Source organism: Bufo gargarizans, chromosome 1, assembly GCF_014858855.1.
Source record: "Bufo gargarizans isolate SCDJY-AF-19 chromosome 1, ASM1485885v1, whole genome shotgun sequence".
Taxonomy (NCBI): domain Eukaryota; kingdom Metazoa; phylum Chordata; class Amphibia; order Anura; family Bufonidae; genus Bufo; species Bufo gargarizans.
The window spans coordinates 132,934,895-132,962,100 of NC_058080.1; the positions used below are offsets into that span (position 1 = coordinate 132,934,895).

At 50.0% G+C, this 27,206-nt stretch overlaps 1 protein-coding gene across 5 annotated transcripts in view; it reads right to left on the reverse strand.

The window, feature by feature from the left end:
* ATP8A1 (ATPase phospholipid transporting 8A1) overlaps nt 1-27,206 on the reverse strand; it is a 188,313-nt gene that overhangs the window by 130,623 nt on the left and 30,484 nt on the right. For all 5 annotated transcript variants that reach the window (XM_044298696.1, XM_044298712.1, XM_044298679.1 and 2 more), the window contains exons 4-5: nt 23,335-23,434; nt 3,514-3,612 (exon numbers count right to left, since the gene is read on the reverse strand). In XM_044298696.1, the coding sequence (XP_044154631.1) occupies nt 3,514-3,612; nt 23,335-23,434 (199 nt within the window). The remainder of the gene's footprint in view (nt 1-3,513; nt 3,613-23,334; nt 23,435-27,206) is intronic.

Below are 27,206 nucleotides of genomic sequence, written 5' to 3' on the forward strand. Positions count from 1 at the left end.
CTTTAATAATATAGTTATATAGCTGGCGTGGATGCAAACAATTTATGCCATTTACTAGACCTGAATTTACTAGCACTAATGTAAAAAAGTCACAAGCGTTAAAGGGTTTCCCCAGCCATTACTGACGGAACTGGCACTTCCCATGTCACCCCCAGGTTCTACTTCCTGGTCCCTCTTAAGACAGGAAATAAGACTGCTGAGCCAATCACTGGCTGAGGTGTGCAACCACCGGCCAGCGATTGGGTGAGCAGTCACTTCCTGTGTGTCAAAAAAGACCAAGTAGTAGAGACCGTAGGGTGACCTGGGATCAGCAATTGTGAGCATTAGGGTACTTTCACACTTTCAGCAGAGGATTTCGGCAGGCAGTTCCGTTGCAGAAACTGCCTGCCGGATCTGTCAAAACGTATGCAAACTGATGGAATTTGTAAGACTGATCAGGATCTTGATCCGTATGACAAATGCATTGAAATGCCGGATCAGTCTCTCCGGTGTCATCCACGAAAACAAACCCAGCATTTGTTTTTGTTTTTTTAAAAATTTTTGCGGTCTGAGCATGCCAGATCAGTTTTACCGGAATACTCGGGGCCAATGCATTTCAATGGGAAAAAATGCCGGATCCGGCATGTGTTCCGGAATTTTGGACGGAGATAAAACCGCAACATGCTGCGGTATTATCTCCGTCCTGAAAAGGCAAGAGAGACTGAACTGAAAACATCCTGAACAGATTTCTCTCCATTCAGAATGCATGGGGATAAAACTGATCAGTTCTTTTCTGATATAGAGCCGCTAGGACGGAACTCTATGCCGGAAAAGATTAACGCCAGTGTGAAAGTACCCTTAGGGTCTTGAAAACTACTTTGTACACAGCTTCCACTTTCTAATATACTTTATCTGTCTTTCCAATCTCTAAACATATGACCCCATCCACTGCTGCACATAGCACCTCTGCTGACATCACATCCATCGCTGGGCTCTTCTCTTGTCCGGTCCAGGGACTCTGAGCGCGCCGCAGCCTAACTGATTTGCGTGACGAAATTCAGCCGCAATTCCTGGCGCATGCACTCATAATAAATGGTCTACCATTATATGCAAATGCACCAGGACTGGGGGCTGGATTCCCACTGACCAATGCCCACTGACCGAGAACAGCGATGGACATGATGTCAGCGAAGAAGTAGATGGGGTCACGTGATCAGAGTTTGGATCTTGCAGTTAAATAAAAGTATACTAGAAAGTGAAAGCTGTCTACAGTGTGGGCTTCAAGACCCCAAGTTAGTTTTTGCCCAGGCAACACCTTTAAGTTATGATCTCCAAGTAGTGCTCTCAGCAAACAGGGCTAGAGAAGGAGCTCATGCTGGTCCATACATTTTATCTATTAGGAGGCTATATGGAAGACCGTACATACCTATGTATAGAGAACAAAGAAGAGGGTCCCCATAGCAAACATCAAACTTGACGGTTGACCATGCAAATATGGGGCTGGGTTTTCCCCACCCAAAAGGTAGAACTGCCTGCCTGGCGCTTGTTTCCTCTTTCCATGACCCTTGCAGCAATTTCACACTCCCTTAAAAGAGGAGTCCAGCACAACTTTTTACCAGCCAGTGACAAAGGGCATGAGACCAACTAGGGCTGGGCCTCCTCTAAAGGCGCCATAGCAGAATCCTGCTTCTCTGGTATGTTCCCCTTTGCCAGCAACCACCAGAAGACCAGCGTATCTGCTAACTGTACCAGAGAAGGATCCAGCCTTATACATTGCTACATAAGCCTAAGCTGCTGAGAGCCGAGAAACCCCTTCCACAGTAGCAGTGAGTTAAAGGCAATGCACACTTTCACATCCAATTTTTTGAATTGTAATAAGAATGTGTGGAATAGGTCTTAATTATACATTTCCTACCGTCTTGTATCTAGAACTCCTTCCTATGCAGACTATGCGCCGCCATAATCCTGCAGTCTAAAAGCTTTATTTTCCCCATACGGCCCCTACTTCGCGCTCATTTACATTTGGTCGGTTATGCAGTAGTCAAGGACAGATATCAGGGAATATGAGTGCAGGATCAGACTATAGAGTGTGTTGTCTGTTGCCATGGAGATGCATAGTCTGTATGCATTTAATGTGTGTTAAAAGGGAACTCCTCTCCTGGTTTGGGGTCCATTAAACCAGTGTTTCCCAACCAGTGTGCCTCCAGCTGTTGCAAAACTACAACTCCCAGCATGCCCGGTCAGCCTTTGGTTGTGTGGGCATGCTGGGAGTTGTAGTTTTGCAACAGCTGGAGGCACACTGGTTGGGAAACACTGCATTAAACAACTAGCATGCTGAATGCAGCTGGGGTTTAGGGGCCAAATAGGTCTATATCAAACCTTTAGGGCCCTGCAAAGTTCAGTAAATGAAAATTTAACTTACATGCACAGTGAAGCAAGGCATACCATCCTCGGCTTCAACGGCACTATGCGAATGCGCCCAATGCTGCAGAAGATGAGTCCCAGACACATCTCTTGGGAAGGTACATCTTTACTTAACTGTGAAGCCCCGACAGGTTTGGGACCCTAAATGGACCCTGCATGCAATTAAAACAATTCGTATGGCCAGTGAGCCATTTAATAAAATGTATCCGTATAGCGCCACCTGCTGTTTGTTCTTCTCATTTTTTGGTCCGTCTGACTGAGCTGGTCGAACGCGCTCAGTTTAAACCTTCAACTGCTACCAGCCATATTTTCTGTTAAAAGCTGTATCCATTACAGTGAGAGAGCGCTGCAGCGGAAAGGACACACTCCTGAGCTTCCAGCTTGATATAAATCTAGCAGAGCAATGAATGGGGAGATCTCTGGATCCATGGGTGGTACAGGGCTGGTTCTAGCTTTGTTAGAAAACCTTCAATGGCCTTTGTTTCAAGATAACGCAAGGAGTAAAGAAATGTGAGAAATTTTGATAACTTCAAGAAGCTTTGCAATTTATCCATCCTGGCAAATGCATCAGCAAATATTCATGAAATTACAGAAAGGCATACAGTAATCAGTCAGTGCTGCAGGGCACGAGCAGCATTCACAGGGGAACGTACACAAGAAGACAAAGGTCTCCCAGGACGCCCAAACAAATGTTCTCTTCTACCTGGCAAAAAAAGCTCTGCTCCCGGAGGCCTCTCTCTGCCGCTACCTGAGCTGAATTCATTATGTGAAGTTACAAAAAACTATTTTCATCAATACAGAGAGAGTGCTGCAGCATTGGATTCAGCGCTGAAGCTCGAGAACCGTTCAGAGGCACGAGACAACAATGAAGGAAACACTGCGATCTACACAGTGACAGCAATGTTGTGGGGGTCACTTGAAGAAACAGGGGTGGTAAGGTCAAGGCAGGACAGTAAAGATTGGAAGACGTAAGACTTGGGCGAATATTTACTAAGCAAACGCACAATAATTCTGAAGTTGATGTGTTGGAAGCAGGAAAAATGGGCAAGGAGGCATGGCATACAGAAAATCCAGCGGCTATATAATAAAATAAAACTGTTTAATACTTACAACATCTTCTATGATTTCCTTGATGGCGGCCACAGCTAAGATGAACAGCAGTGGAACCAGAGTCGTATATCGACCAGTAGGAGACACGTCAGGAATTTGCTGAAAGACACAAAGAACACATGATTTAAAGTGCTACTCCGACTATCGGGGGTCATCATTTAATTCACTGCTATTACAAGAATGTAATGGCCCCATGTCCCCCTACTATCTTTTATGTCTCCAATGATGAAGATGATCTTCTGGCCACACATGCCCAGTTCATTTGGCTTAACATTACCCTGGAGTCCATACTAATTTCCAGGTGCTGACGGGTATTTAATAGCACTGTGAAATCAGCATCAGTGACTGCACCAGGCATGCAGTTAGGATACTTTCACACTTGCTGCAGAGGATTCCGGCAGGCAGTTCAGTCACCGGAACTGCCTGCCGGATCCGGCAAAACGTATGTAAACTGATGGCATTTGTCAGACGGATCAGGATCCTGATCCGTATGACAAGTGCATTGAAATGCCGGATCAGTCTCTCCGGTGTCATCCGGAAAAACTGATCTGCAAGTGTTCCAACTCAATGCCGGAAAAGAAAAACACTAGTGTGAAAGTACCCTTAGGCCTCTTTCACACGGGCGAGTATTCCGCGCGGATGCGATGCGCGAGTTGAACGCATTGCACCCGCACTGAATACCGACCCATTCATTTCTATGGGGCTGTTCACATGAGCGGTGATTTTCACGCATCACTTGTGCGTTGCGTGAAAATCGCAGCATGCTCTATATTCAGCGTTTTTTCACGTAACGCAGGCCCCATAGAAATGAATAGGGTTGCGTGAAAATTGCAAGCTTCCGCATTCAAGTGCGGATGCGGTGCGATTTTCACGCACGGTTGCTAGGAGACGATCGGGATGGAGACCCGATCATTATTATTTTCCCTTATAACATAGTTATAAGGGAAAATAATAGCATTCTGAATACAGAATGCATAGTACAATAGCGCTGGAGGGGTTAAAAAAAATATAAAAATAATTAACTCACCTTAGTCCACTTGCTCGCGTAGCCGGCATCTCCTTCTGTCTTCATCTTATCTTTGTGTAGCAACAAGGACCTTTGGTGACGTCACAGTCATCACATGATCCATCACCATGGTAAAAGATCATGTGATGGATCATGACTGACATCACCAAAGGTCCTTGTTGCTACACAAAGCTAAGATGAGACAGAAGGAGATGCCGGCTACGCGAGCAAGTGGATTAAGGTGAGTTAAAATATTTTTATTTTTTTTAACCCCTCCAGCGCTATTGTACTATGCATTCTGTATTCAGAATGCTATTATTTTCCCTTATAACCATGTTATAAGGGAAAATAATACAATCTACAGAACACCGATCCCAAGCCTGAACTTCTGTGAAGAAGTTCGGGTTTGGGTACCAAACATGCGCGATTTTTCTCACGCGAGTGCAAAATGCATGACAATGTTTTGCACTCGCGCGGAAAAATCGCAGGTGTTCCCGCAACACACCCGCACATGTTTCCGCAACGGCCTTGTGAAAGAGGCCTTAGGCTCCACTATGAGAGAAAAATTACAAGAGAACAATTGCTTGTTTTTTTGCGTCCGCTGCTAAAAAAAAAAAAAAAAATTTACAACAGCAAATCAATAAATTGTGTGCTCCCCAGAATGGTGCCACTGGAAAATATAACTCGTCCAGCAAAAACAAGCTCTTATGGCTCATGCACACGTCCATATGCATTTTGCGGTCTGCTAATAACACGGATCCGCAAAAAAGACAGATGACGTCCGGGTGACACACTTACTGATAATCGTTTTCTTTGAGCCTATGACAGCACCCATGGAGAGACCGCCTCCTACTCCTCAGGACAGGAAACGGGAACCAGTCCTTTTCCGAGAACTAAGACATATACAATCAGGTCCATAAATATTGGGACATCGACACAGTTCTAACATGTTTAGCTCTATACACCACCACAGTGGATTTGAAATGAAACAAACAAGAAGTGCTTTACTGCAGACTGACAGCTTTTATCTGAGGGTATTTACATCCAAATCAGGTGAGCGGTGTAGGAATTACAACAGTTTGCATATGTGCCTCCCAGAATAATAATCATAAATCAAACTTTCACTTTTTAATACTTGGTTGCAAATCCTTTGCAGTCAATTACAGCCTGAAGTCTGGAACGCATAGACATCACCAGACGCTGGGTTTCATCCCTGGTGATGCTCTGCCAGGCCTCTACTGCAACTGTCTTCAGTTCCTGCTTGTTCTTGGGGCATTTTCCCTTTAGTTTTGTCTTCAGCAAGTGAAATGCATGCTCAATCGGATTCAGGTCAGGTGATTGACTTGGCCATTGCATAACATTCCACCTATTTCCCTCTTTGGTTGCTTTTGCAGTATGCTTTGGGTCATTGTCCATCTGCACTGTGAAGCGCCGTCCAATGAGTTCTGAAGCATTTGGCTGAATATGAGCAGATAATATTGCCCGAAACACTTCAGAATTCATCCTGCTGCTTTTGTCAGCAGTCACATCATCAATAAATACAAGAGAACCAGTTCCATTGGCAGCCATACATGCCCACGCCATGACACTACCACCACCATGCTTCACTGATGAGGTGGTATGCTTAGGATCATGAGCAGTTCCTCTCCTTCTCCATACTCTTCCCTTCCCATCACTCTTGTACAAGTTGATCTTGGTCTCATCTGTCCATAGGATGTTGTTCCAGAACTATGAAGGCTTTTTTAGATGTCATTTGACAAACTGTAATCTGGCCTTCCTGTTTTTAGGGCTCACCAATGGTTTACATCTTGTGGTGAACCCTCTATTCACTCTGGTGAAGTCTTCTCTCTGACTTGCTTCACTGATAGTGACAGCTCTTTGGATCTCATCTTGAAAATTGACAGCAACAGATTCCAAATGCAAATAGCACACTTGAAATGAACTCTGGACCTTTTATCTGCTCATTGTAATTGGGATAATGAGGGAATAACAGACACCTGGCCATGGAACAGCTGAGAAGCCAATTGTCCCATTACTTTTGGTCCCGTAAAGGGAACCAGTCACCTGGATTTTGGGTATAGAGATGAGGACATGGGTTGCTAGATCGCCGCTAGCACATCCACAATACCCAGTCCCCATAGCTCTGTGTGCTTTTATTGGGTAAAAAAAAACGATTTGATGCATATGCAAATGAACCAGAGATGAGTTCTGTCCCTGACTCATCTCAGGGACAGGACCAATCTATTTCCATATGTATGAAATCGGTTTTTTTACCCAATAAAAGCACACAGAGCTATGGGGACTGGGTATTGCGGATTTGCTAGCGGCCATCTAACCCATGTACTCAGCTCTATACACAAAATCCCGATGACAGGTTCCCTTTAACAAGTGGGAGGCACATATGCAAACTGTTGTAATTCCTGCACCGTTCACCTGATTTGGATGTAAATACCCCCAAATTAAAGCTGACAGTCTGCAGTTACAGCACATCTTAGTTAGTTAGTTTCATTTCAAATGCATTGTGGTGGTGTATAGAGCCCAAAAAGTCAGAATTAGGCCGAATGCACGCGGCCGTGTTCCGCGGTAACCCGGCCTGGATTCCTGCTGACAGCAGGAGCGCACGGCGTCATAGCAACCAATGACGCAGTGCACTCCTGCTCTGAACAGGAATCCAGCCCAGCATACCACGGACCACTCTCGGCCGCGGAACACGGCCGTGTGCATTCTGCCTTATGTCAACATCCCAATATTTATGGACCTGACTAAGATATACACATAGGGTGGGACAACGGCCTGAAGTACTTTACGGCCAAATATCAGGCCTTCATTAGAAGGCAGCTGAAGCTTATAATGTTTTTTAAAAAAGTATGCGTGAAACGCCATGTGGCAGGCCTGCAAATCTGCTCTGAAGAAGCGGAAGCCCTCTCTGCCCAAGTAGTAGAGACTGATCTACTAGAGTGAACCCCAATGGTGGAGCAGCTCCCTTGGAAGAGTATGCTAAGTAACTCTCTCTCTCTCTCTCGAAAGGCCAGCCTTAGGCCTCATGCACACGACCGTTTTTTTACGGTCCGCAAAAACGGGGTCCGTAGGTCCGTGATCCGTGACTGTTTTTTCGTCCGTGGGTCTTCCTTGATTTTCGGAGGATCCACGGAAATGAAAAAAAAAAAAGTTGTTTTGGTGTCCGCCTGGCCGTGCAGAGCCAAACGGATCCGTCCTGAATTACAATGCAAGTCAATGGGGACGGATCCGTTTGACGTTGACACAATATGGTGCAATTGCAAACGGATCCGTCCCCATTGACTTTCAATGTAAAGTCAGGAGTCCCTATTATACCATCGGATCAGAGTTTTCTCCAATCCGATGGTATATTTTAACTTGAAGCGTCCCCATCACCATGGGAACGCCTCTATGTTAGAATATACTGTCGGATACGAGTTACATCGTGAAAACTCATATCTGACAGTATATTCTAACACAGAGGCGTTCCTATGGTGATGGGGATGCTTTTAGTTAGAATATACTACAAACTGTGTACATGACTGCCCCCTGCTGCCTGGCAGCACCCGATCTCTTACAGGGGGCCGTGATCAGCACAATTAACCCCTCAGGTGCCGCACCTGAAGGGGTTAATTGTGCGTATCATAGCCCCCTGTAAGAGATCAGGGGCTGCCAGGCAGCAGGGCGCAGACCCCCCCCCCCCCCCTCCAGTTTGAATATCATTGGTGGCCAGTGTGCAGCCTCCCCCGGCCCCCCCTCCCTCCATTGCATTAATAACATTGGTGGCAGTGGGCGGCCTCCCCCGGCCCCCCCCTCCCTCCCTCTATTGCATTAATAACATTGGTGGCAGTGTGCGGCCTCCCCTCTCCCCCCGCGATCATTGGTGGCAGCGGAGTTCCGATCGGAGTCCCAGTTTAATCGCTGGGGCTCCGATCAGTAACCATGGCAACAGGACGCTACTGCGGTCCTGGTTGCCATGGTTACTTAGCAATAGTAGAAGCATCATACTTACCTGCTGCGATGTCTGTGTCCGGCCGGGAGCTCCTCCTACTGGTAAGTGACAGGTCTGTGCGGCGCACACTGCCACCAATGTTATTAATGCAATAGAGGGAGGGAGGGAGGGAGGGGGGGGGGGGCCGCACACTGCCACCAATGTTAGTAATGCAATAGAGGGAGGGGGGGGGGGCCGGGGCGCACACCGTGCTACCAATGTTATTATTACAATAGAGGGAGGGAGGGGGGCCGCACTGGCCACCAATGAAATTTAAACTAGGGAGGGAGGGGGGGTCTGCCCCCTGCTGCCTGGCAGCCCCGGATCTCTTACAGGTGGCTATGATACGCACAATTAACCCCTTCAGGTGCAGCATCTGAGGGGTTAATTGTACGGATCACAGCCCCCTGAAAGAGATCGGGTGCTGCCAGGCAGCAGGGGGCAGTCATGTACACAGTTCGTTGTATATTCTAACTAGAAGCGTCCCCATCACTATGGGAACGCCTCTGTGTTAGAATATACTGTCGGATCTGAGTTTTCATGAAGTGAAAACTCAGCTCTAAAAAAGCTTTTATGCAGACGGATCTTCGGATCCGTCTGTATGAAAGCAACCTACGGCCATGGATCACGGACACGGATGCCAATCTTGTGTGCATCCGTGTTCTTTCACAGACCCATTGACTTGAATGGGTCTGTGAACCGTTGTCCGTCAAAAAAATAGGACAGGTCATATTTTTTGGGACGGACAGGATACACGGATCACGGTCTCGGCTGCAAAACGGTGCATTTTCCGATTTTTCCACGGACCCATTGAAAGTCAATGGGTCAGCGAAAAAAAACTGAAAAACGACAACAGCCACGGATGCACACAACGGTCGTGTGCATGAGGCCTTAGGGAGATCATCTTAGTGGAAATGCTGGTTATCGGCTCAAAAGGATCTGACGTCAGGGCTGAAAGAACCAAGTTTAGATCCCAAGGAGGGACCCTACTTTTGCTAAATGGGGATAATTTTGAAATTGCAGTGATGAATCTTTTAACCCAGGGATGACCCACTAATTTAGGCTACTTTCACACTCTCGTTTGGTGCGGATCAGTCATGGATCTGCACAGACTGATGCGTTCAGATAATACAAACGTAAGCAATCCATTCAGAACGGATCCGTTTGTATTATCTTTAACATAGCCAAAACGGATCCATCTTGAATACCATTGAAAGTCAATGGAGGACGGATCAGTTTTCTATTGAGTCATAGAAAACGCATCCGTCCCCCTTGACTTACATTGGGTGTCAGAACGGATCCGTTTGGCTCAGTTTCGTCAGATGGACACAAACGCTGCAAGCAGCAGAAAGCCCTCCAAATCCTCAAATAAAATGTCAGAAGTGACCTTCTTACGACTAGCCAACAGTAGTGATGACCTCAGAGACCCCTTTTTAAAATTTTCCTCTCAAAATCCAGACAGTCAGATGAAGACTTTCCACTTCTGGGTGAAGGATTGGTCCCTGAGCTAGAAGACCCTGGAAAACTGGAAGAACCCAGGGGGTGGCGACTGACATTCTGTGGAGCTCTGAAAACCACACCCTCGTTGGCCAAAAGGGAGCCATCACTGTAACACAATCGTCCCTGATCTTTTTGAGTACTCTTGGCAACAACTTGAGAAGAGGGAGGGGGTGGGGAGACAAAGAAGACCCCTTCTCCAGGACAAAGCCAACGCGCGTGTGTGTGTGTGAGCGAGCGCGCAAGAGAGAGAGAGAGAGAGAGCGCGCGCGCAAGAGAGAGAGAGCGCGCGCGCGCGCAAGAGAGAGAGAGCGCGCGCGCGCAAGAGAGAGAGAGCGCGCGCGCGCAAGAGAGAGAGAGCGCGCGCGCGCAAGAGAGAGAGAGCGCGCGCGCAAGAGAGAGAGAGCGCGCGCGCAAGAGAGAGAGAGCGCGCGCGCAGAGAGAGAGAGCGCGCGCGCATGAGAGCGCCAGAGAGAGCGCGCGCGCAAGAGAGAGAGAGCGCGCGCGCAAGAGAGAGAGAGCGAGCGCGCGCAAGAGAGAGAGAGCGAGCGCGCAAGAGAGAGAGAGCGAGCGCGCAAGAGAGAGAGAGCGAGCGCGCAGCAGAGAGAGAGAGCGAGCGCGCAGAGAGAGAGAGAGCGAGCCGCGCAGAGAGAGAGAGAGAGCGAGCGCGCAAGAGAGAGAGCGAGCGCGCAAGAGAGAGAGAGCGCGCAGAGAGAGAGAGAGAGAGAGCGCGCAGGGATACAGAGAGAGAGAGAGAGAGCGAGCGCGCAAGAGAGAGAGAGCGAGCGCGCAAGAGAGAGAGAGAGAGCGAGCGCGCAAGAGAGAGAGAGAGAGCGAGCGCGCAAGAGAGAGAGAGAGCGAGCGCGCAAGAGAGAGAGAGAGCGAGCGCGCAAGAGAGAGAGAGAGAGCGAGCGCGCAAGAGAGAGAGAGCGAGCGCGCAAGAGAGAGAGAGAGCGAGCGCGCAAGAAGAGAGAGAGAGAGCGAGCGCGCAAGAGAGAGAGAGAGAGCGAGCGCGCAAGAGAGAGAGAGAGCGAGCGCGCCAGAGAGAGAGAGAGCGAGCGCGCAAGAGAGAGAGAGAGAGCGAGCGCGCAAGAGAGAGAGCGAGCGCGCAAGAGAGAGAGAGAGCGCGCAAGAGAGAGAGAGAGAGCGAGCGCGCAAGAGAGAGAGAGAGCGAGCGCGCAAGAGAGAGAGAGAGAGCGAGCGCGCAAGAGAGGAGAGAGAGCGAGCGCGCAAGAGAGAGAGAGAGAGCGAGCGCGCAAGAGAGAGAGAGAGCGAGCGCGCAAGAGAGAGAGAGAGCGAGCGCGCAAGAGAGAGAGAGAGCGAGCGCGAGAGAGAGAGAGCGAGCGCGCAAGAGAGAGAGAGCGAGCGCGCAAGAGAGAGAGAGCGAGCGCGCAAGAGAGAGAGCGAGCGCGCAAGAGAGAGAGAGAGCGAGCGCGCAAGAGAGAGAGAGAGAGCGAGCGCGCAAGAGAGAGAGAGCGAGCAAGAGAGAGAGAGCGCGCGCGCAAAGAGAGAGAGAGCGAGCGCGCAAGAGAGAGAGAGCGAGCGCGCAAGAGAGAGAGAGAGAGAGCGCGCAAGAGAGAGAGCAGCGCGCAAGAGAGAGAGAGAGCGAGCGCGCAAGAGAGAAGAGAGAGCGAGCGCGCAAGAGAGAGAGAGAGCGCGCAAGAGAGAGAGAGAGCGCGCAAGAGAGAGAGAGAGAGCGCGCAAGAGAGAGAGAGCGAGCAAGAGAGAGAGAGCGCGCGCGCAAGAGAGAGAGCGAGCGCGCAAGAGAGAGAGAGAGCGAGCGCGCAAGAGAGAGAGAGAGCGAGCGCGCAAGAGAGAGGAGCGAGCAAGAGGAGAGAGAGCGCGCGCGAAGAGAGAGAGCGAGCGCGCAAGAGAGAGAGCAGCGCGCAAGAGAGAGAGAGCAAGCGCGCAAAGAAGAGAGAGCAAGCGCGCAAGAGAGAGAGAGAGCGAGCGCGCAAGAGAGACAGAGAGAGAGCAGCGCGCAAGAGAGAGCGCGCGCGCAAGAGAGAGAGAGAGCGCGCTAGAGAGAGAGCGAGCGCGCAAGAGAGAGAGAGAGAGCGCGCAAGAGAGAGAGAGAGAGCGAGCGAGCAAGAGAGAGAGAGAGCGAGCAAGAGAGAGAGAGAGCGAGCGCGCAAGAGAGAGAGAGAGCGAGCGCGCAAGAGAGAGAGAGCGAGAGCGAGCGCGCAAGAGAGAGAGAGAGCGAGCGCGCAAGAGAGAGAGAGAGCGAGCGCGCGCGTCGCAAGAGAGAGAGCGCGCGCGCGCAAGAGAGAGAGAGCGAGCGCGCAAGAGAGAGAGAGCGCGCAGCAGCGCAAGAGAGAGAGAGCGCAGCGCGCGCGCAAGAGAGAGAGAGCGAGCGCGCAAGAGAGAGAGAGCGAGCGCGCAAGAGAGAGAGAGCGAGCGCGCAAGAGAGAGAGAGAGCGAGCGCGCGCGCAAGAGAGAGCGCGCGCGCGCAAGAGAGAGAGAGAGTGAGCGCGCAAGAGAGAGAGAGAGTGAGCGCGCAAGAGAGAGAGAGCGCGCGCGGCGCAAGAGAGAGAGAGCGAGCGCGCACTAGAGAGAGCGAGCGCGCAAGAGAGAGAGCGAGCGCGCAAGAGAGAGAGAGAGCGAGCGCGCAAGAGAGAGAGAGCGAGCGCGCAAGAGAGAGAGAGAGCGAGCGCGCAAGAGAGCGAGCAGAGAGAGAGCGCGCAAGAGAGAGAGAGAGAGCGAGCGCGCAAGAGAGAGAGAGAGAGCGAGCGCGCAAGAGAGAGAGAGAGCGAGCGCGCAAGAGAGAGAGAGAGCGAGCGCGCAAGAGAGGAGAGAGCGAGCGCGCAAGAGAGAGAGAGAGCGCGCAAGAGAGAGAGAGAGCGAGCGCGCAAGAGAGAGAGAGCGAGCGCGCAAGAGAGAGAGAGCGCGCAAGAGAGAGAGAGCGCGAGCGCGCAGAGAGAGAGAGAGAGCGCGCCGCGCAAGAGAGAGAGAGAGCCGCGCGGCGCCAAGAGAGAGAGAGAGCGCGCGCAGCAAGAGAGAGAGAGCGAGCGAGCAAGAGAGCGCGCGCGCGCAGAGAGAGAGAGCGCGCGCAGCAAGAGAGAGCGAGAGAGCGAGCGCGCAAGAGAGAGAGAGCGAGCGAGCGCGCAAGAGAGAGAGATAGACGAGCGGCGCAAGAGAGAGAGAGAGAGCGCGCAAGAGAGAGAGAGAGAGCGAGCGCGCAAGAGAGAGAGAGAGCGCGCAAGAGAGAAGAGAGCGCGCAAAGAGAGAGAGAGAGAGCGCGCAAGAGAGGACAGAGAGAGAGCGGCGCGCAAGAGAGACGAGAGAGCGAGCGCGCAAGAGAGAGAGAGAGCGGCGCAAGAGAGAGAGAGAGAGCGAGCGAGCAAGAGAGAGAGAGAGCGAGCAAGATAGAGAGAGGCGAGCGCAGCAGAGAGAGAGGAGAGCGAGCGCGCAAGAGAGGAGAGAGAGCGAGCCGCGCAAGAGAGAGAGAGCGGAGCGCGGCAGCGCAAGCAGAGAGAGCGCTCGCAGCGCGCCAAGAGAGAGAGAGCGAGCGCGCAAGAGAGAGAGAGCGCGCGCGCAAGAGAGAGAGAGCGAGCGCGCAAGAGAGAGAGAGCGAGCGCGCAAGAGAGAGAGAGCGAGCGCGCAAGAGAGAGAGAGCGAGCGCGCAGAGAGAGAGAGCAGCGCGCAAGAGAGAGAGAGCGAGCGCGCAAGAGAGAGAGAGCGAGCGCGCAAGAGAGAGAGAGCGAGCGCGCAGAGAGAGAGGCGAGCGCGCAAGAGAGAGAGAGCGAGCGCGCAAGAGAGAGAGAGCGAGCGCGCAAGAGAGAGAGCGAGCGCGCAGAGAGAGAGAGCGAGCGCGCAGAGAGAGAGAGCGAGCGCGCAAGAGAGAGAGAGCGAGCGCGCAAGAGAGAGAGAGCGAGCGCGCAAGAGAGAGAGAGCGAGCGCGCAAGAGAGAGAGAGCGAGCGCGCAAGAGGAGAGAGAGCGAGCGCGCAAGAGAGAGAGAGCGAGCGCGCAAGAGAGAGAAGAGCGAGCGCGCAAGAGAGAGAGAGCGAGCGCGCAAGAGAGAGAGAGAGCGAGCGCGCAAGAGAGAGAGAGCGAGCGCGCAAAGAGAGAGAGAGCGAGCGCGCAAGAGAGAGAGCGAGCGCGCAGAGAGAGAGCGAGCGCGCAAGAGAGAGAGAGAGCGCGCAAGAGAGAGAGAGCGCAAGAGAGAGAAGAGAGATCGCGCAAGAGAGAGAGAGAGCGAGCGCGCAAGAGAGGAGAGAGCGAGCGCGCAAGAGAGAGAGCGAGCGCGCAAGAGAGAGAGAGCGAGCGCCAGAGAGAGAGAGCGAGCGCGCAAGAGAGAGCGAGCGCGCAAAGAGAGAGAGCGAGCGCGCAAGAGAGAGAGATCGAGCGCGCAAGAGAGAGAGAGCGCGCAAGAGAGAGAGAGCGAGCGCGCCAAGAGAGAGAGAGCGAGCGCGCAAGAGAGAGAGAGCGAGCGCGCAAGAGAGAGACGAGCGCGCAAGATAGAGAGCGAGCGCAAGCGAGAGCGCGCGCAAGAGAGAGAGAGCGAGCGCGCACGAGAGAGAGAGCGAGCGCGCAGAGAAGAGAGCGAGCGCGCAAGAGAGAGAGCGAGCGCGCAAGAGAGAGAGAGCGCGCGCATGAGAGAGAGAGCGAGCGCGCAGAGAGAGAGAGCGGCGCGCAAGAGAGAGAGAGCGAGCGCGCAAGAGAGAGAGAGCGAGCGCGCAAGAGAGAGAGAGCGAGCGCGCAAGAGAGAGAGCGAGCGCGCAAGAGAGAGATAGCGCGCAAGAGAGAGAGAGCGAGCGCGCAAGAGGAGAAGCGAGCGCGCAAGAGAGAGAGATCGAGCGCGCAAGAGAGAGAGAGCGAGCGCGCAAGAGAGAGAGAGCGAGCGCGCAAGAGAGAGAGAGCGAGCGCGCAAGAGAGAGCGAGCGCGCAAGAGAGAGAGCGGCGCGCAAGAGAGAGCGAGCGCGCAAGAGAGAGCGAGCGCGCAAGAGAGAGGCGAGCGCGCAAGAGAGAGAGCGAGCGCGCAGAGAGAGAGATCGAGCGCGCAAGAGAGAGAGAAGCGAGCGCGCGCAAGAGAGAGAGCGCGCGCGCAAGAGAGAGCGCGCCGCGCGCAAGAGAGGCGCTCGCGCAAGAGAGAGAGCGAGCTCGCAAGAGAGAGAGCGAGCGCGCAAGAGAGAGAGAGCGAGCGCGCAAGAGAGAGAGCGAGCGCGCAAAGAGAAGAGCGAGCGCGCAAGAGAGAGAGCGAGCGCGCCAGAGAGAGCGAGCGCGCAGAGAGAGAGAGCGAGCGCGCAAGAGAGAGAGCGCGCGCGCAAGAGAGAGACGAGCGCGCAGAGAGAGAGAGCGAGCGCGCAAGAGAGAGAGAGCGAGCGCGCAATAGAGAGAGAGCGAGCGCGCAAGAGAGAGAGAGCGAGCGCGCAAGAGAAGAGAGCGAGCGCGCAAGAGAGAGAGAGCGCGCAGAGGAGAGACGAGCGCGCAAGAGAGAGAGCGAGCGCGCAAGAGAGAGAGCGAGCGCGCAAGAGAGAGAGCGAGCGCGCAAGAGAGAGACGAGCGCGCAAGAGAGAGCGAGCGCGCAAGAGATAGCGCGCGCGCAAGAGAGCGAGCGCGCAAGAGAGAGCGAGCGCGCAAGAGAGAGCGAGCGCGCAAGAGAGAGAGAGAGCGAGCGCGCGCGCGCAAGAGAGAGCGCGCGGCGCAGAGAGAGAGCGAGCGCGCAAGAGAGAGAGCGAGGCGCGCAGAGAGAGAGAGCGAGCGCGCAAGAGAATAGAGCGAGCGCGCAATAGAGAGAGGCGAGCGCGCAAGAGAGAGCGAGCGCGCAGAGAGAGAGAGCGAGCGCGCAGAGAGAGCGAGCGCGCAAGAAGAGAGAGAGCGAGCGGCAAGAGAGAGAGAGCGAGCGCGCGCGCAAGAGAGAGAGCGGCGCGCGCGCAAGAGAGAGAGAGAGTGAGCGCGCAAGAGAGAGAGAGAGCGCGCGCGCAAGAGAGAGAGAGCGAGCGCGCAAGAGAGAGAGCGAGCGCGCAAGAGAGAGAGCGAGCGCGCAAGAGAGAGAGAGAGAGCGAGCGCGCAGAGAGAGAGAGAGAGCGAGCGCGCAAGAGAGAGAGAGAGCGCGCAAGAGAGAGAGAGCGCGCAAGAGAGAGAGAGAGAGCGAGCGCGCAAGAGAGAGAGAGGAGCGCGCAAGAGAAGAGAGAGAGCGAGCGCGCAAGAGAGAGAGAGAGCGACGCAAGGAGAGAGAGCGAGAGCCGCAAGAGAGAGAGAGAGAGCGCGCAAGAGAGAGAGAGAGAGCGCCGCAAGAGAGAGAGAGAGCGAGCGCAAGAGAGAGAGAGAGCGAGCGCGCAAGAGAGAGAGAGCGAGCGCGCAAGAGAGAGAGAGCGAGCGCGGCAAGAGAGAGAGAGGCGAGCGCGCAAGAGAGAGAGGAGCGAGCGCGCAAGAGAGAGAGAGCGAGCGCGCAAGAGAGAGAGAGCGAGCGCGCAAGAGAGAGAGAGCGAGCGCGCAAGAGAGAGAGAGCGAGCGCGCAAGAGAGAGAGAGCCGCGCAAGAGAGAGAGAGCGAGCGCGCAAGAGAGAGAGAGCGAGCGCGCAAGAGAGAGAGAGAGCGCGCAAGGAGAGAGAGCTAGCGCGCAGAGAGAGAGAGCGCGCAAGAGAGAGAGAGCGAGCGCGCAAGAGAGAGAGCGAGCGCGCAAGAGAGAGAGCGAGCGCGCAAGAGAGAGAGCGAGCGCGCAAGAGAGAGAGCGAGCGCGCAGAGAGAGAGAGCGAGCGCGCAAGAGAGAGAGAGCGAGCGCGCAAGAGAGAGAGAGCGAGCGCGCAAGAGAGAGAGAGCGAGCGCGCAAGAGAGAGAGCGAGCGCGCAAGAGAGAGAGAGCGAGCGCGCAAGAGAGAGAGAGCGAGCGCGCAAGAGAGAGAGAGCGAGCGCGCAAGAGAGAGAGAGCGAGCGCGCAAGAGAGAGAGAGCGAGCGCGCAAGAGAGAGAGAGCGAGCGCGCAAGAGAGAGAGCGAGCGCGCAAGAGAGAGCGAGCGCGCAAGAGAGAGCGAGCGCGCAAGAGAGAGGCGAGCGCGCAAGAGAGAGAGCGAGCGCGCAAGAGAGAGCGAGCGCGCAAGAGAGAGCGAGCGCGCAAGAGAGAGCGAGCGCGCAAGAGAGAGCGAGCGCGCAAGAGAGAGCGAGCGCGCAAGAGAGAGCGAGCGCGCAAGAGAGAGCGAGCGCGCAAGAGAGAGCGAGCGCGCAAGAGAGAGCGAGCGCGCAAGAGAGAGCGAGCGCGCAAGAGAGAGCGAGCGCGCAAGAGAGAGCGAGCGCGCAAGAGAGAGCGAGCGCGCAAGAGAGAGCGAGCGCGCAAGAGAGAGAGAGCGAGAGAGAGCAAGAGAGAGAGAGAGAGAGAGCAAGAGAGAGAGAGAGAGAGAGCAAGAGAGAGAGCGAGAGATCGCGCAAGAGCAATCCAGCACCGACATGGCTTCTCTTAGGGAATCTACTTGCCGAGAAAGAAGGTTCTGAATCCTTGATGAGATCAGCAGAGCTTTATGTAAGGACAAAAGACACCTCTGGGACTTTGAATCTAAGATCATCCCCCCAAAAAGTGCACTTTTGACTCGGTTGCAAACTAGACTTTTCTAAGTTTCTCCAGAATCGCTCTCAAGCAGGTAATCTGTACTTCCAAGATGTGATCTGACTGGGAGAAGAGCAGAAAATAGTCTAAATAGGGAATTATCTCCAAGTCCTTCTCTGTCACATGAGCCATCATCTCTGCAATGATCTTCGTAAAAACCCTTGGGGCATGAGACTGTCCAAAGGGAAGCGCCTGACATTGGGCATGCACAATTCCGCTCTCTAACTGCTACTCTCAAAAACTTTTGGTGATGGGGATGGATAAGAACATGATAAGCATCCCTGAAATCCACTGTGGCCATGTAACAATCTGGGAAGAGGTAGTTCACTGCTGACCTGATGGATTCCATCCGAAATTTTTTGTACACCAAAAAATGGTTCAGACATTTTAAGTTTATTATGGTATGAAAAGAACCATTTGGCTTTTTTTTTTTTTTACAAGAAAAAGATTTGAGTAAAATCCTCTTGCCTCTTCTTGCTTTGGAACCTCCACCAATACTTTTGCTAATAGGGAATAAATCTCTGAAATAATAGCTGCCTGCCTTGTGGGGTCTGCACGATAGTCTGTCAACACAAATCTTTCTTCTGGAAGCCTCTGAAAATGCAATTTTAAGCCCTCTCTTATAATAGCATTTATCCATGGGCTGTTGGAGATTTTCTATCACTGACTTGAAAAGGGAGACAGACGACCACCCACTGGAGGCCTGGCGTCATTGGGGCTGCTTTTTTGAGGCCTCTGCCCCGAAAATAAGAAAACCCTTTGACTTTTTTGCCGCTCCTGTGTATGGTCTAGATCAGGGATGCTCAACCTGTCGGCCCTCCAGCTGTTGTAAAACTACAACTCCCACAATGCCCTTCAGTTGGATGATAGCTGTAGGCTGTCAGGGAATGATTGGAGTTGTAGTTTTGAAGATCTTTCTCTTTCCCTGAAAACTTCCCTGTTAAACTTTGGGCAGAAAGATTTTTTAGGAGGCTGACTGAAGGAAGGAAAACCCCTCTTTTTTATCAGAGGCCTTCTCAAGAAGATCGTCGAGAACCGGGCCAAATAGGAATCCCCATTGACACCGAATGCCACAAAGCTTAGCCTTAGAGCTAGCATCTTCACTCCAGATTTTCAACCAGATAGCTTTACGAGCAGAATTGGATGAAGCGGAAGCCCTGGACGATAATCTTAGGGAGTCCGCTGAAGCATCCGCCATAAAATCTAGGGCATTATAAAAAGTAGGAAAAGAGGATAACAACTGCTCCCTAGGGGTACCCCCTTTAATGTGATCCTCAGACTCCTTCATCCATGCCTTAAGGGATCTAGCTACTGAAGTAGCGGCAATAGCCGGTTTAAAGGCCGCCGCTGAGGCTTCCCAATTTTTCTTTAACCCCTTAAGGACCAGGCTCATTTTCACCTTAAGGACCAGGCCATTTTTTGCAAATCTGACCAGTGTCACTTTAAGTGCTGATAACTTTAAAACGCTTTTACTTATACAGGCCATTCTGAGATTGTTTTTTCGTCACATATTGTACTTCATGACACTGGTAAAATAAAGTCAAAAAAATTAATTTTTTTGCATAATAAAATACCTAATTTACCAAAAATTTGGAAAAATTAGCAAATTTCAAAGTTTCAGTTTCTCTACTTCTGTAATACATAGTAATACCCCCAAAAATTGTGATGACTTTACATTCCCCATATGTCTACTTCATGTTTGAATTATTTTGGGAATGATATTTTATTTTTTGGGGATGTTACAAGGCTTAGAAGTTTAGAAGCAAATCTTGAATTTTTTTAGAAATTTACAAAAACCCAATTTTTAGGGACCACTACAGCTCTGAAGTCACTTTGCGAGGCTTACATAATAGAAACCGCCCAAAAATGACCCCATTCTATAAACTACACCCCTCAAGGTATTCAAAACTGATTTTACAAACTCCGTTAACCCTTTAGGTGTTGCACAAGAGTTATTGGCAAATGGGGATGAAATTTGAGAATTTCATTTTTTTGCCTAATTTTCTATTTTAACCCATTTTTTCCACTAACAAAGCAAGGGTTAACAGCCAAACAAGACTGTATCTTTATTGCCCTGACTCTGCCGTTTACAGAAACACCCCATATGTGGTCGTAAACTACTGTACGGCCACACAGCGGGGCGTAGAGTGAAAGGTGCACCGTTTGGTTTTTGGAAGGCAGATTTTGCTGGACTGGTTTATTTACACCATGTCCCATTTGAAGCCCCCCTGATGCACCCCTAGAGTAGAAACTCCATAAAAGTGACCCCATCTAAGAAACTACACCCCTCAAGGTATTCAAAACTGATTTTACAAACTTTGTTAACCCTTTAGGTGTTGCACAAGATTTATTGGAAAATAGAGATACAATTTCAAAATTTCACTTTTTTGGCAGATTTTCCATTTTAATATTTTTTTTTCCCAGTTACAAAGCAAGGGTTAACAGCCAAACAAAACTCATTATTTATGGCCCTGATTCTGTTGTTTACAGAAACACCCCATATGTGGTCGTAAACCACTGTACGGGCAAACGGCAGGGCGCAGAAGGAAAGGAATGCCATACGGTTTTTGGAAGGCAGATTTTGCTGGACTGGTTTTTTGACACCATGTCCCATTTGAAGCCCCCCTGATGCACCCCTAGAGTAGAAACTCCAAAAAAGTGACCCCATTTTAGAAAGTACGGAATAGGGTGGCAGTATTGTTGGTACTAGTTCAGGGTAGATATGATTTTTGGTTGCTCTATATTACACTTTTTGTGCGGCAAGGTAACAAGAAATAGCTTTTTTGGCACGTTTTTTTTTTTTGTTATTTACAACATTCATCTGACAGGTTAGATCATGTGGTAATTTTATAGAGCAGGTTGTCACGGACGCAGCGATACCTAATATGTATACAATTTTTTTTATTTATGTAAGTTTTATACAATAACTTCATTTTTAAAACCAAAAAATTGTTTAGTGTCTCCATAGTCTGAGAGCCATAGTTTTTTCAGTTTTTGGGCGATTATCTTGAGTAGGGTCTAATTTTTTGCGGGATGAGATGACAGTTTGATTGGCACTATTTTGGGGTGCATATGACTTTTTGATCGCTTGCTATTACACTTTTTGTGACGTAAGATGGCAAAAAATTGCTTTTTTTACACCGTTTTTTTTTTTTTTTTTTTTTTTACGGTGGTCATCTGAGGGGTTAGGTCATGTGATATTTATATAGAGCCGGTCGATACGGACGCGGCAATACCTAATCTGTATACTTTATTTTTATTTATGTAGGTTTTACACAATGATTTTATTTTTGAAACAAAAAAATGATGTTTTAGTGTTTCCATAGTCTAAGAGCCATAGTTTTTTCAGTTTTTGGGCGATTATCTTGAGTAGGGTCTCATTTTTTGCGGGATGAGATGACGGTTTGATTGGTACTATTTTGGCGTACATGCGACTTTTTTGATCACTTTTATTACCTTTTTTGGGAAGTAAGGTGGGCAAAATTTCAATTTTCTCATAGTTTTTATTTTTTTATTTTTATGGCGTTCGCTGTGCGGGGAAAGTAACATGGCCGTTTTATAGATCAGGTCGTTACGGACGCGGCGATACCTAATATGTGTAGTTTATTTTATTTTTTTAATTTTTATTCAGTGATAAATGTTTTTTTTTTATCTTAACTTTTTTCACTTATTCTTTTTATTTTTTGACCCAGACCCACTTGGTTCTTGAAGATCCAGTGGGTCTGATGTCTGTAAAATACAGTACAGAACCTATATAGGTGTCTGTTCTGTATTTTACTTACACTGAACAGATCTATGCTTTCAGCACAGATCTGTTCAGCACCATGGACAGCAGGACGCCTGAGCAGGCGTCCTGTTGCCATGGGAACCTTCCCCGTCTGCTCAGTTATGGTCAGAACTGCGCAGACGGGGAAGGGTAAGGACGGGGCTCTGGGGGGGCTGTCTGGGGGCTCTCTCCCTCTCCCATCGGGGGGCTGTAAAGGCACTGCAGCCCCCCGATCGGAGAGGGAGGGAGCTCCCTCTTACTGTTAACCTTTTCCATACAGCGGTCCGTACGGACCGCTGTATGGAAAGGGTTAAACGGCTGACATCGCATCAACGATGTCAGCCGTTTATACCAGGGTGCCAGCAATGTGCTGGCACCCTGGTATACCCACTGTACACCAACGATTACGCAATAGGAGGCGGGCGGGGGATCGCAATCCCGCCTGCCGCACCGCCCGCCTCCCGCACCGCCCCCACCGCCTGCGACACCCCCCCTGCACCACCCGCCGCCATCAAATCATGCAGGGGTGCAGAGGGGGGTGTACTGTATTGATTTTTGGCACTCTAAAGTTTCTGATCCCCGCGGTCAGGGACCGCGGGGATCAGAAACTGCAAAAAGCGCAGCAAACCGCAGGTCTGAATTGACCTGCGGTTTTCTGCGATCGTCGATGCGGGGGGGTCAAATGACCCCCCCCTGCATTGTTACAGGATGCCGGCTGAATGATTTCAGCCGGCATCCCGTTCCGATTAACCCCCGCGGCGCCGGCATCGCTATTTAAAGCCATGACGTACCGGTACGTCATGTGTCCTTAAGGACTCGGGAAACATGCCGTACCGGTACGTCATGTGTCCTTAAGGGGTTAAATAGATGTCTGCCCTTCTATCCATTGGGGCCTTTAGAGAACCCATATCCTCAAATGGAAGCGCAGGTTTTTTTTTTTTGGTTTTTTTTTTGCCATTTTGGCCACAGGGGCATCTAGTTTAGGGGCTCTATCCCAAGAGGTAATCACCTCCTCCTCAAAGGGGTATTTATGTTTCACATAGGAGGAAATAAAAAAAATAAAAAATAAAAATAAAAAAAGACTTCCCATCAGGCTTTTTCCATTCTTTAGCAATAATAGGCTGAATATGCACATCAAAAGACTTTCTCCTACGGCCCAGACCCGCTAACAGAGTCCTGAACAGACTGCGTCGGCTTTTGGTCATCCAATCCCATAGTAGCTCGCACCTTTACTAGGGAATTACTGTTCTCTGTATGAAAAAGCGGCTTCCTCATCAGAGGAGTCATTTGATGAAAAAGCATTTTCCCTCTTCCAATCCAGAAAGTACATCACTGGCCCTTGAAAGGGGGTAGGGGGGCTTGGGGGGGTAGATGCAGCTGCAGAGGTACAAGGGCGGCTTTTTAGCAGACCGCTATCCGACTCCTTAACCTCCTCCAGGATCATCTGCTTGATGCTGCCCAGAGACGGAGCTTCCTCCTCCATTAACTTGCTCACACAAGCCTGGCAAAGGGGCTTCACCCAGGCAGAGGGTAGTTTCTTTTTACATATAGAACACCCCTTGTCCTTGGATCTGGAGACCTTCCTAGACTCTTTAGGCACCTAGACACAGAAGATGACCCCCATGAGTAAACAACCACATGCACATAGGGGGAATCATGGGCACGCACACTGCTCTCTCCCCCCTGTGGGGGCACCCACAGAACTGGAGGTGGAGAGGGTGGTCCCTCTTTTAAAGCGGTTTTTGGTTCCCGTTTCCTGTCCTAAGGAGTAGAAGGCGATCTCGCCATGGGTGCTGTCATAGGCGAAGGGGAAAATACATTTGTGTGCATGAGCCCCTATACAGCTACACAGTGACTTTGATGTCAAATAAAACCGCTCCTGGCAAATCTACAGGTTGTCTAATCTTTCAGTACATACATAGTAGATACACAGAGGCCAGCCATCCACATAGCTGCGCAGGGTGACTGTACAGCAGACAGGAACGTGCAATGCATTCAGCTGATGGGTTAACATTATGCAGTTTACCTGGAGCAAGGCAATGAACAGGAAAAACGAGTTGGCCGCTCTCCGGAACTGGGAGTAGAGAAATCTTGGCAGAAACGTAAAGGGGTTGTATTTTGCAGTGCTGGAAAACACAGAAGACATAGCAGAACTTCAGCATCAATGCAGAGGTGTTATCTTCCAGTTATTGATGGCATCTCACAGAGCGCACGCTGCCTCTCGCTGCTCGGAGATTATAGACCTTGATTTATCAGCCCGTCTGCTAGGCGCTAACCCATGGAATAATACAGTAACCACGCACATCACTACATTAAAACACAAGGAAAAAGAAATCTCAGAATGTTTTTCTCCTTCCTTGCGCCTGGAAACTTCAAAGGTTCTGTGCTGTGATCATTTGATGACGTACAAACCCACAAAAAAGTATTACTATGCAATGAAAGTGGCATTAAGTATTATTGCAATAAAAATATTGTAAGATTTTTTTATGTAGATTTTTCTACTGGCGTTTATCCTTCAGGTCGACCTTCTCCTGCATTCAGTGGATTAACGTGCTCAGCAGTTGCCCCTTTCCCCTCCTCTGACTGCTGGCACAGCGATCTCAGACAAGGTGGTCCTTGCATTTAGACCACATCCGTGTGCCATCCGCATTTTTTTTGCTGACTCACTGACTTCAATGGATCCATGGTCCACATTTTGATAAACGGATGATTCGTCTGTTTCCGCCTCCATACGTCCGTTCCACTAAAGGATAAAACATGTCCTATACTTGTCCGAAAAATGCGGACCACGGATAAACTGAAGTCAATTGATCCGTAAAATGCAGATGCAACATGGATAATATCTGGCCACGTGCATGAGGCTTTATTCATCCCTACTAGGCTTAAGCGAATTGAGCTTCGGATCATACATCCAAGGTAGTTTCTTATGCTGTGTCCGTACAGCAATAAAATGTATTAGCTCCGCGTAGGAAAACGTTGTCTTGGCCGAAGCGGCGAGAGACTTCGGTTTTCCTATAATCTGCGGATTTAAAAACATTTTACAATAGGAATCCAAAGTCTGCTGTGGTACTGGCTGGTACCTAGATACCGGAGCCGACTTCGGCCGAGATTAAGTTTTTCCTACACGGAACACATAAATGCTCTATGGAAACAGCATTACAAACTACTTTTTTTAATTAATCGACCTCGGATCTATGATCCGAAGCTAGATTCGCTCACGCCTAATCCCAACTTCAAATTCAAAGAAATACATAGTTATATCTCTGTCTAGAGCAGCGGTTCTCAACCTGGGGGGGTCGATCGGCCCTTTCCGGGGGGGGGGTCGCCTGAGGCTTCCTATTGTGGGTCGCCCGCACAACAGCAGCGGCCCCTTATCCTCGCGCACAGGAAGTGATGTCCTATCACTGCCTGTGCTTGAAGGAGCTTGTCTGGATGGGTAAGTCGTCTGTCTGCTGAGGTCCGAGTTTTTTCGTTAATGACACCGCCGCTGAGCACCACTGCCACCAATGATTTAATTGAGCCTGGCTGAGCCTGGCTAATTTTATTTTAATTATTTGGCTGAGGAAGGCTTAATTTAATTGGGGGGACATGAAGCACCGCTGATTTATTTGGGGGACCCAGAGCACTTCTGATTTATTTATTTGGGGGACCCTGAGCACCATTGATTTATTTATTTGGGGGGGGACCTGAAGCACCACTGATTTATTTATTTGGGGGGGGGGGGGGACTTGAAGCACCACTGATTTATTTATTTGAGGGGTACCCTGAGCACCACTGATTTATTATTATTTTTTTTGGGGGGGGGGGGGGGGGTACTGTGAGCACCACGGAGTTATTTATTTGAGGGGTACCCTGAGCACCACTGATTTATTATTTTTTTTTTTGGGGGGGGTGGGGGGGGGGGGGGGTACTGTGAGCACCACGGAGTTATTTATTTGAGGGGTACTGTGCGCACCACAGATTTATTTTTTAGGGGGTATTTGTTGTTTTTTTTGTATTTATTTTAAAGTTATTTTTTTTGTTTACAAATATTTTGTATTTATGCTAAAGTTCTGTGGTTATGAATGAATACTTGTGTATTTGAATTAACATTTGGTGTATTGGTGTCTGTGCGTGTTTTGGTGGGTCAAAAAGATTTTTACATTACAATTCATAACAGTAGTAAAATTAGTTATGACGTAGCAAGGAAAAAAATTTAATGGTTGGGGGTCACCACAACATGAGGAACTGTATTAAGGGGTCACGGCTTTAGAAAGGTTGAGAACCACTGGTCTAGAGTGAGGATAAAAGGTAATTTTGGGGGCATTACATACCATATGCGTCTTTGGGGCTGTATGTGAGGGACTGCTTTCTGTGCAGGTGAGCGATAGGTTAATGGGGTTGTCCCACAAAAAATATTCTACAGTTTTCAAACCAGTACCTGAATACTTTTATAATTGCATGTAATTAAAAATGTAGCCACCGAGTTATTCAATAAAATATATCTGTATGGCGCCACCTGCTGTTTGTTTTTTTCTAATTTCTTTGTCCTGCTCACTGCAATGGCCACACATGCTCAGTTTCATCCTTCAACTGCCTCCTGAGCTGTGATAGGGAGAGCTCAGACACGCCTTCTGGGCTGCAGCAGAAAAGACACTCCCCTTGAGCTGTCAGCTTGATATAAATCTAGCAGAGCAATGAATGGGGAGATTTCTAGATCCATGTGAGGTACAGGGCTGGTTCCAGAATTGTTAGAAAGGGATTGTCATGTATTATATGCTCTCTGGTTTTCATTTTTTAAATAAGTCATGGGATAACCCCTTTAACAAGAGGCAATTGCAATACATCCTAGGAGAAGCAGATGCTTGAGGAGCTACTGCCCACCCACAGAAAGGAAAAGTCCTCCAGACAATGCAAGTTAAAACAAAAAATAAAAATAAAAATATATATATAATAACAGCAGCATTATTTGCATTGATATAGTAAAATAACTGGAAGCATTGCTCATCCATGGGATAACCCCAATGGATGGCCTATACACAGCCATAATACACTGTTCATATAGTGTACAGACCATTACTATACCTGTGTATTTCAGGCACATATATGGAGGCTTTTCCTGATTCTCTAGAAATCAGACAGTAGATCTCCATCAGATTCCATGTTTATGGAGGTAATCTGTTCCAGCAGAGAATATCCCCACACATTAGACATGTGCAGCTCAGTGATGGGGAGCAATGTCGCCACTATTCACTGCCTAAGTCTACTTTCACACTGGCGTTTTGGCTTTCCGTTTGCAAAATCCGTTCAGGGCTCTCACAAGCGGTCCAAAATGGATCAGTTTTGCCCTAATGCATTCTGAATGGAAAAAGGATCCGCTCAGAATGCATCAGTTTGCCTCCGATCAGTCTCCATTCTGCTTTGGAGGCGGACACCAAAAAGCTGCTTGCAGCGTTTTGGTGTCAGTCTGACAAAACTGAGCCAAACAGATCCGTCCTGACACACAATGCAAGTCAACGGGGACGGATCAGTTTTCTATGACAATAGAAAACGGATCCGTCCTCCATTGACTTTCAATGATGTTCAAAAAGGATCCGTCTTGGCCATGTTACAGATAATACACACGGATCCGTTCTGAACGGATGCAGACGTTTGTATTATCTGAATGGATCCGTCTGTGCAGATCCATGATGGATCCGCACCAAACGAGAGTGTGAAAGTAACCTAACAAGGCTTCGTACACGTGGCTCCATTGTGTACACGGGCCCCTAATGTAATGATGCAGTCTCAAGACACCTCACAAATAGTGCAGCCTACACAGCCATAAATCTCTCAGGCAGATACGCCTCGGACACTGCTTGCCGCCAGACGATCATACCCAGAAACAACCCCATTCTTATGTGCAGGATTTAGTGTCAC